This window comes from Primulina eburnea, chromosome 2, assembly GCF_022965805.1.
Source record: "Primulina eburnea isolate SZY01 chromosome 2, ASM2296580v1, whole genome shotgun sequence".
In the NCBI taxonomy this organism is placed as follows: Eukaryota; Viridiplantae; Streptophyta; class Magnoliopsida; order Lamiales; family Gesneriaceae; genus Primulina; species Primulina eburnea.
Genome location: NC_133102.1, coordinates 3,450,512 through 3,465,201, shown reverse-complemented (window position 1 = coordinate 3,465,201; position 14,690 = coordinate 3,450,512). Strand labels below are relative to the sequence as shown.

Here is a 14,690-nt window from a genome sequence, read left to right as displayed (position 1 = left end):
AAATATTTCTTTTGACTGATAAATAATAATTTAATATAAAATGATCAAATATTATTTCGATTTGAGTTTTGTTTTATTTTTATAGATTTAGTAGCATTACTCTCTATCATATTAAATAAAATATATATTTTTATATAATATTATATTCAACTTTTTAAAATAATACATCGTGAACTTTTTGTATATTGATTGTTCGTTAATTATTATTATTATTATAAATCTCAATAGAACTTTATATAAATATTTTTGAACATGTCTTAAAAAATAATTAAAATTCAATCAAAATTTATTCATCCAATAAATTACAAAACGAATATAGATTTTTTGAAATTTTTTATTTATTGTTTAATTTTTTGATAAACAATATAATATATGATATTTAAATTTTTTTTCTATTCTCTTTATTAATCATAGTTCCACTCTGCTAAGATAACAAAGTCAATTAACGAGAGAATATTGTTATGTTCATTTGAGCTTTATCTCAAATAAACATGAACATTTTTTAATAATAATTTCTTATAATAATATTTAAAATATATATTCATTATATTATATCAATAATTTTAAATACTTATTCAAAAACTAATATTTACTGATTTTAATAATTAATTACATAAATAACATTCTGTCGCATATGAAATACTAAGTAGTAAAAAATAAATAAACATTCCCCAATGCCATTTATTTTTTTAAAGAATAATTTAATTTTTTTATGAACATTTCTGACTTCTTTTAGGCAAATACTTTTTATATATACAATGTGATGTGAGATTTATCATATAAACTTCCCACATAAGTGGATTTGAATCCGAGACATCATAGATCTTGGAATCTCACCATTCACACTAGAAGACCAAGAAATCAACAACAACAAAAAATAATTTTCACCTATAAATTTAATGTGTTTCTTTTACTTTCTTCAGATTAATTACGACGCATTTTTTAAAAATAGATAAAAAAAAATTAATTAGGGGTCGTTAGAACGATCTTATCAAAAAAATTTCTAAGATTTTAGGCACAAGAGAATATTCTTCCCTGTTACTGGGTTGGGTCTAATCCAGGGACCAAGATAGTTAGAAGGCATGTCTGAAGCCCGAGAAAGCTCTGAATTGGGCTTAAGTTACCGTATTGGGCCTGAAAAAAATGAGAACGACCCATGCGGCCCGTTTACAGCCTATGCTTACCCATCCGAAACAAAAATAAAAACAAGACATTTATATCAATATTACAAAATGTGAATTCCATAAATAAAAAATACAAACTGCAATAAAAACAAGCCTTTGTCATCTCAAAACATTAAAAATTTGAGCTCCGAAAAAAACAACATATTGAGATCTACAGACATTCAATTTATTTTACATTTTAAAAAATGTACACACGATTGGACAACTTAAAATGCAGCAAGCATTAAAGTGGACTCCAAAAGCTAAAATATTGCTCGAGGAGCTCAGAACCATTTACCAAGATTCGAAGACTACGAGCAAAACAGAACATTGTCGTTGTTGCATACGGCATCCATCTATTTGCTAGACGAGTCCCCAGATCTCAACTCCCTCTCGAGCTCGTCAAATTCCCACTCACCGATTTCTTCTGCGGAGTAATCATGACGAACATTGCCAAATTCTGACTCTAGCTTTGCCAATTCTGCTTCGGGGTCAAGCACATGCTCTGGCTTCACAGGAGGCTTTTGGCCCTCAGCTCCAAGTGCCTCTGCAGTTTGGTCTGTGGGTTGTGGAACACTTTCTCTTGACTTATCCCGAGGAGATGCATCTGACTCTTTAGTAGGGTTCTCGATTTCCAAATTAGGCCTCTCAATGGGCTCGAATTCCTGTCTTAGCTTCTCAATATTGTCGAATAGCTCTTTAACCTTAGGATTTTCTTTGCTGAACGGTCCAAAACAGGAAATTTAAGAATGGTTAACAAAATGTAGGAACAGAAGAATTTTGAGGATCAGACCTGGATATTTTTCCTTGCTGAGCATAGAACTGCTCTCTCATGTTGTCCACTACGCTGAAAGTAGTTATGATCTGCAATAAACAAGACACTTGACTTCTGTAAATTTCAAGTGTAATTAGTATTGGCGTCTTCCTGTTTTTCTACAAAAGCACGCCTAGCGCGGTTGATTTAAAAAAGAAGAAGAAATACTAGTGTTGGTAAGCTGTTCTCAGTTTTACATATTGGGATTATGAAAACACGATGCAGAAATATAGGGAGCATTGTTTTTACCCTAGCTTCATAATCAAGGTATTCCTCCTCCAGATTTCTCCTTGGATTCAACATTTTGAAGTTGTCCATTTCTGTATAAAGAGTTAGTGCTGACCTGAAAAGGTAAAAAGGCACTTTGGTCGAATTTGGAACCATAATCTACTGCAAACATAACATGAGGAAGTACCCTTGAGTTAAGGTCTTTAAATTCTCGACATATTTCCCAATGCGATCAATAGGATGTCTCAACTCTTTCTGCATAGAACAATAGTGTCAAATAGTATATAATTCGGAAATTTTTTGTAAGAACGGGAATGATAGTTGGCTTAAGCGTCATCTAAGGGGAGACTAATAATAAGCACCTCATAAGAAGAGAGCAGCTTAGTAACCAAGTTCATAAAGTAACCTTCGTGTCTCTCCAGTTCAGCACTTTAAAACGAAGTCATAAATTAGTATCAATATAATTTCAATGTTCAAATATTAAAACAAAGAAAATAGAACTCTCAGGACTAAAACATGATGAAATATGAGAAGTTTGAGAACAGAAGCTAAAACCTGTACCTACCATCTTATAAAGCATGAGGAAATTAGAGTAATTATTCTTGGGGTCACGGTGAAATACTCTTCTCAAAGTACAAAAAATATCATAATAATCTATGTTTATTAAATTTGTAATTCACCTGTAACTACCATATCTCATTCATTTCCCAAAAAATTAAAATTATTAATATTTTTATCTATACTTTTGATTTTTTTGAAAACGATCACACCACTCCTAACATTTTCTAAAATTTATTATAGAAATCATAAATTTAAAATAACAAAAATTGCATTTTAAAATAATTTAGTCTCATAAAAAATAATTTTTGGAGTTTAGTTTCAATATAATTTCTAAATTTTAACGTTAAAAAAACTATTTAACATCATTTTTTTTTAAATGCAATGATGCATTATATGCCGAGAGTTATTTGGAAAAATTAAAGTTTAGCGATATCGGTCCAAAAATCAGATGCTGTCAGTCTTCAGAAACATACTTGGTATCCTTCTCCTTGGACTCGGTGTATGAACACTGAAGAGACCAAGCATCCTCCAAAAAGTTGATCCAAGTAACAATAACATTTACTTCTGCTTGACACGAGTTGATGGATCTTGATAGCTCGTCTTCCTACAAATTTGTAAAGACAAATCCAATCAAATAAATGAAAGGCAAAATCAAACCAACAGTACACACACAAATTTTACACATGCGGAGGAAAACATGATAATGTTTGAACAGAGTGGTAGACCTTGGTTTTTAGATGGGCAACAATCTGATCATTTGCTTCGAAGAATTTATCCCTCTCTTCCATTACATTCTGAAAACGAGCTTGCGCGGCAGAAGGAGATATTAACCTTGGTCATTGAAATAATTCCAACATATTATTCATAATCAAAATGTATAATTAGGAAAAAAGTCAATAGTCTTGTTACTTAGAGATGACATGATAATGCCTAATGGAGGTATCAAATGCACGTGGATTTATCAATTTCTTATGACGGTCGAGATCCTAGGCAATAAGAACAGGGAAGCATATCATTCAGATGAGACCTGAGTACAGTTGCATCTGAATTCAAATTTGATTTTTTTTATAACAAACGATATTTTATGAATAATATCATGAGAATTCAATTAAGTAAATAAATAATAGATCCTCGGGAACTAAGCACTGAAACCACATATTTTAAAAATGAAAGAGAAATAAATGGAGGGCAAGAAAATATTGGTCACATCAAAATTGGCCTTTACAAATGTTATAAATGAAAAGGAATTCTCAATTCTCTTTATTTAAGTGTGTGAAAGCGACCTTGAAATTCAAGTAGCGGATGATGGATTTACAAAAAAACACAGTAAGAGAATTACAATTGCACAGAACTAAGGCAAAAGCAATGGTTTTATTTGAACAGTCTCAGAACATACTAGGTCCTCCCAAAAGAGAAAAAAATAAGAAAATGAAAACTCTGTTGAGTCATACAAAACGTTGATACAGATGTTTCGACAAAATAATTTGCTATCCAACAACTTGATAGTGTTAAATTTAAACAAAAATTATATAAAAAAACTTAGGCAATGATAACTATTTCACGACAAAGGCTGCAACTCTGGATCCAAAGATATTACTCTCATGAAGCACACTTATTGGTTATCATAGAGGAACCACCACATTCATATGAACACAAGCATACCAGAAAGCAAAAAATAAATTGCCAGGATATACAAATGAAACATTATGCATTTGTCATTTTTGCAACAAACAGCGTCTTTTTTTATGAAGCAAATAAGATCTACACCTTTTTCAATTCAGTTTCAAGTTCATTTCTCTGTTTCTCAAGACCAGATATCTCAGCTGCTAGTTCCTGAAAAAGGACAATCAAGACAAAAGCCTAGTTGCTTAACTAAAGCAATTTGGCGAAGCAATCATGATAGAGAATTGACACTACATAAACCAACTCATGGAAAAATACATCATAGAGAATAAAGTTTCTGATCAACACTAGATTTCATCAATAACATTTTATTCTCTTACTACCCGGCAGGAAAACAAAAATAATTACAAGGTCCAAGCCATATCAAACATCAGAAATGGATCTATAGAATCCAACAGTAGGCCAGAAAAAAAATTGCATCAATTTTTAATGTCCAAGGAACTTTATTTAATGTCCTTAAATGACATATAAGTACCTTTTTTTTCTTTAATACACTACATAAAGAAAGGAAAACTTCTCTGATCCTGCAAATGGGCCATGCTGATGAAACAAAGGAAGTTCCCATAACAGCTGCAGTTTGAAATTCCCTATCTATATCTTCCAAGACTATCCCTGCATCCTATCATCCTTTCTCGAACCCATCCTAACATCTTATCCTATTAAATAGATATAAAACTTTAATGTATACACTTTGCACAGGCATAAAGTCAACCATCAATCAGTTAAGCTAGAAAATCAGGTATTAGAAGCAAAGAAGTGAACATCTCAAACATCATCAAATTTCAGGTATGCCAACCTCATGGTGTGATCTAATGCAATCCATCCATCTTTGAAGGAGTTATTCATTTAGCATCCGGCAGGAAGAATTCACTTGCTTAAATACAGAATAAATCATCACATGCCATGGCGTGATCAGCGAAGGGTAATAATACAGACATGTAAAAGTTCTTTCTAGATGGATCTTATTTCTCCACAAATCTTATGTCAGAAGAGAAATTCCAAAAAGCAGTAGATTGGCACATTTTCTTTTAGTCTAATGATAAATGATAACAGTTCCTCAAAAATGTTGTAATGCCCTGTCGTCCCTAGGTCCTTATGCTCTACGTACGGTATTTCTATCATCCTTATTTTACGAATATAAAGCAATATATATTCTTAATATGAATTAAATTTCCATTGCATAATGTGGTTCATGTTTAAGAATTCGGAAACTCACACGAACATGACTCGTAATATAATATTGAGGTTCTTTCATTGTTATAACTCGTGTTTAATATTTTTTATATATGAAAATAAATGATGAACACGAGTTTACGACTGGAACTTATTGAACTTGAGCTAAATATGTAATGAATTGCTGAAAATGATATGAAAAATGCGGCGGTTGTTATGGTTTTTAGCATGATAATTTAAATGTTAATCTGAATGATGTGAGACTACTTCCATTAAAAAGCCAAGACATAAGACCATAACTTTTATGTTTTGCTTTTGTCTAAATCCAATCAGAAGAAAGGTCCAAATCACCCCAAAACGTGTCTTGTGTATTGTCGTTTCTGCAATGCCACATTTTGGTAGAATAAGTATCTCTCTCTGGTCTAATATGATAACTGAGTGAGATTAATTGAAAATGAAAGCCAAGACATAAAGTTACAACTTTTATGTTTACCATTTTTGCCAGTTCGAATAGAAAATAATGTTTTGGACATAACAAAGCGTGCCCCTGCGCAGACAATACGTGCTACCGCGCCCAAGACCCTGGTAGCATGTTCTAGAGGCGCGCCCAAAACACAAGCTGCGAAAGTGTGTTTCCAATACACGAATTTGAGCATTTAAAGGGTAGATAACTCGATTTTTACACAATTTATTCCATTCCAACTCCTCAAGCCAGAAAACCAATTGAGAACCTAGGGTTCTTCCTTCCTCTTCACAAATTCTTCATCAAACATCCATTTTCTTCTTCAATTCAAATTAGATTCCTTTGTCTACACAAGAAGGTGATCTTGAGTAGGTATTTTCTTCTTAGTTATAGTGGGTTAGTTAAAAAGAATTAGAGAAATTACATATGATGTTTGAAAATTTTTGGTATTCATGAATTATCCTATGAATTTGTTGTGTAAGAACACCACCAAAGCACTGAGATTATTTTTTTTTTTGATAAGAAACAATATTATAAAATTTAAAGTAATCAGGTTTACATCAGTGTACTAGAAGTTCACTGTCATAATATTTTGAAGACTACCGTCCTAAAACGAGATCCTAAAACAAGAAAATATTTAGTCGTACACATATTCCCACTGTCTTAACAAATCAAAAGCAGAAACATCAAACATTCTTGAAATCTTTGTGAATTCCTATCCAAGTGGCGACATTTATCTTGATCTTCTCCCAGCATTTGTCAATATTTGATTCTGTTGCTTCGAAGATCCGTTGATTTCTTTCAAGCCAAACCGTCCAGCAAATACATTGAACAACAACTTGCCAAAAGATTCTTCATCTCTTTCCCGTGTGTAGTCCCAGATCCATGCTGAATAAATCTTTTGTTGATTTAGGTATGATCCAAACCGACCGCAACTCTCTCAACGCTTTAATCCACAATGATAAAGTGAACGGACAATGGATTAGAAGATGATCCTGAGTCTCTAAATCATTTCTGCATAAAACACACCAACGAGGGCAGATGGCGGTCCCTGGGCATCTTTTTTGAATCATCTCCGAGGTTGGTATCTTACCTTGAGTGGCTGTCCAAGAAAAAATCTGAATTTTGCTAGGGACGGGGACTTTCCAGACAGCATCAGAGAGAATAAATTTTGGATATAGATTATCTGAGAAAAAAGACTCGTAGAAAGAACTCACAGAAAACAAACCCGACGAATCCCCACTCCACCGAACAAAATCTTCCACCCCCTCGACTAATCTAACTGGCTCTAAAACTTCTAATAACCCTGACAACTCCTCTAACTCTACATCTCTCACCCCCCTTCTGAAATGGAAATCCCAAGAATGATCACGAGTTGCAATATCAATTTGAGCAAAGAAAGAAATAGGTAAATTGTGGGAAGATGATAGCTGAAATAATGCTGGAAAACAAACCTTGAGAGAACAGTCCCCTACCCAAATATCCTCCCAGAATCTTACCTTATTCCCTCCTCTCACCAACACTACAATCTTATTCCTAAAGGTTGGGTATATCCGGGAAATAAACTTCCAAGGGCACCTATATAAAGAAATGACTTGATGGGTATATGTTAATGAATGACAGTTAATACCTAGAAGTATGGAAAACCCGCAATGAAATGTGTTGGTCTACTTACATGTACAATGACTGAATGCGACTGAATATGTTCATGTTTAATGAATGAATGAATATGGAACTATAAATGCCATAAAATGAAAAAAAAAAAAAAAAACAAGTATGAACTTCATCATAAATATGTTGTTATTTATGTCCTTCAAGGAATGATGGTGTGCACGGTACAAGTGAGGGTACTTCTTTTCAAGTTATGATATATGTACTTCGATATTAAACGAATTCCACTTGCTGAGTTTTAAAACTCATTTTGTTTAGTTTCATGTGATTCAGGCAAGAAAGGTTAGAATGAAACCGATGGGAAGTCATATGCCAAAATGCTGAAAAAGAAAGGAATGGCTGTATCATACATGTAAAATTTTAAGAAATACATGTAGTAATGGTAATTATTTGAATGGTTGAAGGGATAAAAGTACTTTGATACGTAGACATTAATGTGATTGAAAGAGCTTGTATATATGTGTTGTATGAATGACTAAGAAAGTGATTCGGAATTTATATACATATATATTGATGGTCTTTATGTACTTACTTGTGTGGTTTTGAAAGAATGGAGTTAAGTTCCATTATGTATTAGAAGTTTTAGAAGAGCATACTAGTTGTGAATTTTATGAATTTAGCTTATTGAATTTGCATTCCTTTTGATACTTGATTTGAGACAAGTGGTTAAATACAGTTCACAGCGAGATGCTGCTGAAATTTTTGTACAAGTCAACCATTCTAGCTGCTATGTCAGTAATTCATGGTATATACACGAAATATATATCTATGTCCACGTACAATTTTCAAATATATATCATGTACATGGTTAAGCCTGGGTTGTCTAGGGTGTCACAAATGCATTTGAAAGCATGTTCATTACCGTTCATAAAAAGTCAGATTATCATACAAAGACCAACATTTCTAGTGTATTTTAATCTTATCATCTAAAATGACAGAAATGGATTTCTGATTTTCCAGACTTCTTCCCGGCAAACAAAAAATCACATTCTGTAGGAAGAAATACCTTTTCTACTTCACTAACTTGAGTAGCTTTGCTCACACGGAATTTTAGCGCCTCTTCTTTCTGAGCTCTGTGAAAAAGTCAAGGCAACCATAGATTCAGACAGTAATAACTAATAACACAAATCCATCAAAGAAAACAAAGCATCGAGGGATTGACATGTTTCTGTAATAGTATTTAAATAGCATCAGGGGACATAGCCCACTAAGCCTCGAGTGTAGCATAACAAGAGTCTGGTTGTTACAATAATTGCAAAATTACTGCACTAAATACATTAAACTAAACTTAATTCCATGTTCCTTCGTTAATTAGGCACATGATTTATTGAATGCCTGCTCCTTGCCCTAAAACTTAAAGTATTGTACACCTCATTGCGCCTCTATAAATAACATCATATTATCATAACATGGAAATCCCATATACAATAATGCAAACAACTAAAAATTATGAAAGAAATAAACATAGATAAACAGCAACTCTAATAGAATAGCAAGATACAATCATTAAAAACACCTCCAGCACCTATTTGGGACTTTTATATCAAAAAAGAAAATGGATAGCACATATTTGCTTATGGAGGAACCTGTGTTCAGCTATGCGATTCTCAGATTTCCCCGAGGAGCTGAAAAGAGATTCCAATAAGACTTTCAACTTATCAACCTGCCAGTGCTAAGAAAACTACTTTAGACACACATACAAAAAAGATTGCATAAGAATTTTTAGAAATCAAGGAGCAAATTCCAATAAAAATTACTCCAAGCACGTGTAGAGGTCAACAAAAGCAACGAGGTAAAGCAGCATCCAATAAATATACTTGTAAAAACTTGTGCGAGAAGGGATAATGTACCAAAAAAAGTAAAAAAGGAGAGCAACCTCGTATATAAAAAAATAACTTAAATAATTGAAAAGAACACTGATAAAAATGGAAACCAGAAGATGTCCCATTCAGTCTTATCTAACACTACGAACAAGATGCTATGAAAAGGAGACGGGCATTGTTTAGCAGAAGGTATAGTATACAAACATTGTACCTTCTGAGCATGTATTTCAGTTGTATCTCCATATTTAAGAGCCTTCTTTTTTAGCAGGAGCCCTTCCAATCTGGAACAAGCTCTGATATGTGAAAGTGCCTCTTTTAGATCCTAAAGGAAAAATAAGTACCAAGACATAAAAATATGAACTTCCAGTCCACAAAAGATGTTATCAAAGAAAAATGGGCAGGTGTGGCCAAGTTTACCTCTATTGTCAGAGAAATGTCCCCTTTATAGTTTGTTTCATGACCATCACCAACATGCCTATGTGATGCTTTTAGTTCATCAAGTTTTTTCTTCAAGGTGGAAACTTCGGCATCAATTCTGCATGCAGGCACACAGACATCTTAAGTTAAACAGAACTTCGCTTTTTCACATGAACAGGAGACTCATGCTATATACCAATTCAAAGTTTCTAACTGAAAAAATAAGGAAGCTAAAAAACTGAGTGTTCTCTAATACCAGAGCGCTAAAATTAAGTAACATTAAGTTAAACAGAACTTCGCCTTAACATGAACCAGAGACTCACACTACATACCAATTCAAAATTTGCAAGGGAAAAAAGTATAGGAAAAGGAAGCTAAAAAACTTAGTGTTCTCTGATACTAGCGAGTTAAAATTAAGTAACGTTAAGTTAAACAGAACTTCGTTTTCACATTAACCGGAGACTCACACTACATATCAATTCAAAATTTTAAAGGGAAAAAAAAGTACAGGAAAATCAAGCTAAAAAATTGAGTGTTCTCTAATACCTTCCAATATCAGCATTGACTTTCATCCCTGTTATGGCCCCTTCAGCAAACTGAAGCAGTTCCTCCCTATTCACCTACCGCAATAATAACAATGTACTCATCAACCACTTAACCACTTCAAACGACATTGGATGCACTCCTAAGTCATGACTTAGGATCAGGTATCATATTCTAATATCAAAATTAAAGGTTTCATTTCAATCTTCTTTAATGAGAATACTGGAGCACAAAGTATGGTCAGATTTATCAATCACAGAGCGAGACAAGGAATTTTAATGGTAAAAAATTCGCAAACATCATCCTTCTAAGTTAGTAGCATTGGTCTGTGAAAAAAGGTATAACAGTTTCAATGAATCAATCCGCACCAATACTTCATCTTCATAGCTGGAAAAAACTTTTGCAAGATCCTGAATGCTGCTCACTATTGCGTTATGCACTTCTTTCCCTCCAGTGAGACATAAACTGAAAGAAGGAATGAAAGTAGAAAGATCGAGAAAATTATATTTCACCTCATGCTCTCTAAGAACAAAGCTGGAACCTATAAAGTATTGTCTGGGATCATGAAACACTTACCCAAATAAATCAAGGAGCAAAGGAACTTCATCTTCATTCGGTGCTTCGAGAATCTAAATCACATAAAAGTTAACCAACTCCATAATTACAATTTATACATATCTCAAATGCTTGGAATAGAACATATTAACACAGGGTATCGAGAAAAAAAGTTACATTTCAAAACTTTAAACTTAATTAATTTTCCAGGACAATTAATGCTGCAACTTCTATCTTGAATATCTCTCGCAACCCAAAAGGGGGAAAGCGCCATATAATGAACAGTTCACCCAACAAAAGCACCAAACTTATTTTTTTTACATGAAGAATAAAAGAATAAATTTTCAGATAAAAAAAAACATCAGATATACCAGACTGAATGATTATGATTTGATCACCTACCATACATATGGATATTCCCTCTAAAGCTTGGCTGTAGAGAAAGACATCACGAAATGTCATCGGCTCACCCCCCATAACTGAATCATAATACAATACCTGTCAATGCTGCAATAAATTAGGCAACATAACAAATTTGGAACCCTAATAATTCTATTTCACAATTATCAATTAGAAACAGATCAAGGCTTAAATTTTGCAAAAAACAAACAAAAACATTAGAAACAAATCAAACAATTGAAATCACACTTGAGTTCATAAACATTTTAATCACATGAGTTGCTCAATTCCAATACAGATCAAACAAGAAAAACTTCAACATCAAGGCCTATATAGTCAGATATAAGGAATCAAGGGATTCCGGATTCCAATCTTAAAACCTTCCATTGAACATGTCAGCAGGCACAACATCACTATGCTAAAAAGTAACAATTCTAATTGCTGTACTAATAAGTCATGATAGCTAGCCACTCCAGCCATCAGGAATAACTATATGTTATCACAAAATATTAATTAATCCTTCAATCCTTTACAAATTTCTCTTCTATTCATTCAAAAAGGAAGTAAACAAGTATGACATTCCATTTTAACGTTTACGACAAGGCTAAGGAGCTGCGGTAACTCTTCAAAAGTTGTCCATAAAGATCTTTGACAAATAAATTAATAGGATAAATAATAAATTAATTGTAACAACTACTCTAGTAACAGATATTCAACACATACACCAGCAAAACAAATTGTGAAACAACATAAGGCTGAAGTTCTGAAGGAGAAATGACTACAAGTCCGATGCGCCACTTAAATTCAGTGCAGCAAGAACAAAATGGCTGATAAAATGCATAAATTGAAATTTTCAAATAAAAAGATGAAAAGCGGAGATAAATCCACAGCAGCCAAGTCGTCGTTATTTTAAAATTATGGTATGAGAAGAGCATCTACCTGACTTATAAAAGGAATCAACGGGCCTCTTTTTATACATGAAAAGATTTATATTATGAAACAAAGATGTACAATAGAAATGCACTTACATACTTGTTCCAAGAGTACCATGGAAATAGCATTGTCAATCCACGACCTTGGCATTTTAAAAATTTGTAATTTAGTCCAATAGAAACACATAAAAGTGGAAGGTGCAAACACTTATACAAACAAGAACAAAGTCCTAAAGGGTTAAAAATTATATTCGCTCCGGACCTATGTCCATCTCATCCAAATCAGGGTTTCTTTGTATATTGGAGCGTTTGTTGCTGCTGAAAGAAGATTAGCATCTATATGCACACTTATTGGAGATTTTCAGGGTTCATAATTTGCAAATGTCAAGGTAGAAATCAAATCTCCAAAAGAGCAGCTGACATTTGAATTTTATCTAAGTATGTTATGCAAGCATGGAGGATATCAGTAAAGATATGTGGCATTTCCCCACTTTCAGAAATTACCACTCCATCTACACATATTGCCTAAGATTCAAAGGGTTAGGCAATAGGCATCTGTGCAGTAAGTGTGCCTCATTCGATTTCAGTGTGAGATGAAGTACAAAAGTGGATAAGCTGGGACAGAGAATGAATAGATTTCGCACAGTGCAGTAGAACAAATAAAGTACAGCTGTGCAATCACTGAACTGACCATTGACTGTCTTCTTGGACTCTCCTTTGACTCTTCAGAAAGTTGATTAGGCTCGTTGATCTTTTCTTTGTCTTCAGATGAGGTCCCAGACTTGCTCTCAATTTCTTTAAGTATAGCTAGCCATCTCCTCATCAATTCAGCTCTCTCAGCTCCCCTACAAGAAACAGAGGCCTCTTCTAACCTTTTCACTGCCAGTTTAAAGCTTCTGAAATTCCGACCAACCTGATGAGAACAAATGGGAAATCTACCAAATATATATAGGCCAAAAAATGAAAGCCATAATAAATATAAAGAAAGATCCACCTATAACGCAACAGCCAATATTTTCCTCTAGAATTGGGCTTGGTATATACTATACATTTTAGTCTCTAAATTCAAAGCTCTAAGCATCCTAACACCAAAAAAAGAAAGTAAATCTTCTACCCTTTCATGAACAAAAAGAAAACCATCACCAATGACCAATCAATAAGGGAGTAGAAGTTCTTTCTATAAAATATAACTGAGACCTTTCTCAACTCTATAAGCATTAAGTACACCAACAGCCAAATAATATCACACAACAACAGTCAAAGTCAATACCCACAAACAAAAAAATATATATTCCACTTTTGCCATTTTTTTGTATGTGAACATTGCTATGTACATTCGGTGAAACCCCAAGAAACGGTCAGTAATATGTAACTAGCTTTCAACATTCCATCACATTCCGAAAATAATACAAACCAACGAGCCTCTACATCCACTCTGCTTTACTATGAGAAATCGCAGCGAAAAAATATAAAAGAGCGGGAGAATAAATCAGAAAACTTACAATGCGATCCTGGATGAGTTTGGCACCCTCGGCAACAGCTTGACCGGCATGATGAACGACAGAATCCGCATAGATTCTTACTGTGCGAGTAAGGTTCTTCTTGTTTCCAACCTCCACCGCCTTGTTCACCGCCGATCGCAGCCACGACATTGTGTCGGCTAAAACCGATTCTATAGTTCAATTCCTAACGCGGAATAACTGATTGTCCTCACAATACAGAGATATAATTTAAGGGTTTTTCCAGAGTGCTCTTCGTTCTGCTTGTTATCATCAAGCGTTGAAATTTTTTGCTCGGTTCCTTCCTCTTCAAAGTCATTGATATAGGATAGAAATTGCACTTTAGTACTAAAAAAGTGATATTGGTCTGACTTGTAGTCCTTTATAGATATCAATTTTATTTCAGCAATTATATTTTTTTTAGAAAAACTTTAATTTTGGTGTGCTATTTTCATCTTATAAGTTATCTGATATAAGGTTTTGTCGTGTATTTATTTTTCACTTTTTCGATAATTTTAATTATTTTTCATCATAATTTTTGGAGTATGTCTCTTATGAGACGATTTAACGAATCTTTATCTGTGAGACGGATCAATCCTACCGATATTCACAATAAAAATTAATACTCTTACATAAAAATTTATATGTTTTCATAGATGGCCCAAATAAGAGATCTGTCTCACAAAATACGACTCGTGAGACCGTCTCACTTAAGTTTTTGCCAATTTCTTGTGTGAGCGTCCCCTCATAACTACATAGGCGGTGC

General features: G+C 33.5%; 1 protein-coding gene and 1 long non-coding RNA gene across 6 annotated transcripts; one reads left to right on the top strand and one right to left on the bottom strand.

Moving 5' to 3' along the window:
- Window positions 1-1,244: 1,244 nt before the first annotated feature.
- Window positions 1,245-14,212, bottom strand: LOC140820409 (uncharacterized). 5 transcript variants are annotated; one of them, XM_073180696.1, is made up of 18 exons: window positions 13,928-14,208; window positions 13,117-13,338; window positions 11,497-11,592; window positions 11,116-11,168; window positions 10,908-11,004; window positions 10,543-10,616; window positions 9,997-10,114; window positions 9,791-9,901; window positions 9,343-9,419; window positions 8,763-8,829; window positions 4,532-4,599; window positions 3,492-3,597; window positions 3,240-3,370; window positions 2,568-2,634; window positions 2,393-2,460; window positions 2,227-2,320; window positions 1,957-2,027; window positions 1,245-1,883 (listed from the first exon to the last, which is right to left on the bottom strand). In XM_073180696.1, the coding sequence occupies exons 1-18, from the start codon at window positions 14,075-14,077 to the stop codon at window positions 1,520-1,522; spliced, it is 2,034 nt and encodes a 677-aa protein (XP_073036797.1). In that variant the 5' UTR covers window positions 14,078-14,208; the 3' UTR covers window positions 1,245-1,519. The 5 variants fall into 5 exon arrangements, with proteins under 5 accessions (XP_073036797.1, XP_073036803.1, XP_073036807.1 ...); XM_073180702.1 differs by lacking the exon at window positions 13,928-14,208 and adding an exon at window positions 12,522-12,568 and having other exon boundaries at window positions 13,117-13,253; XM_073180706.1 differs by lacking the exon at window positions 13,928-14,208 and adding an exon at window positions 12,526-12,568 and having other exon boundaries at window positions 13,117-13,253.
- On the top strand, window positions 5,274-8,460 carry LOC140820431 (uncharacterized). Its single transcript, XR_012115468.1, has 2 exons — window positions 5,274-6,453; window positions 8,030-8,460. It is a non-coding gene; the product is annotated as an uncharacterized lncRNA (long non-coding RNA).
- Window positions 14,213-14,690: the final 478 nt, after the last annotated feature.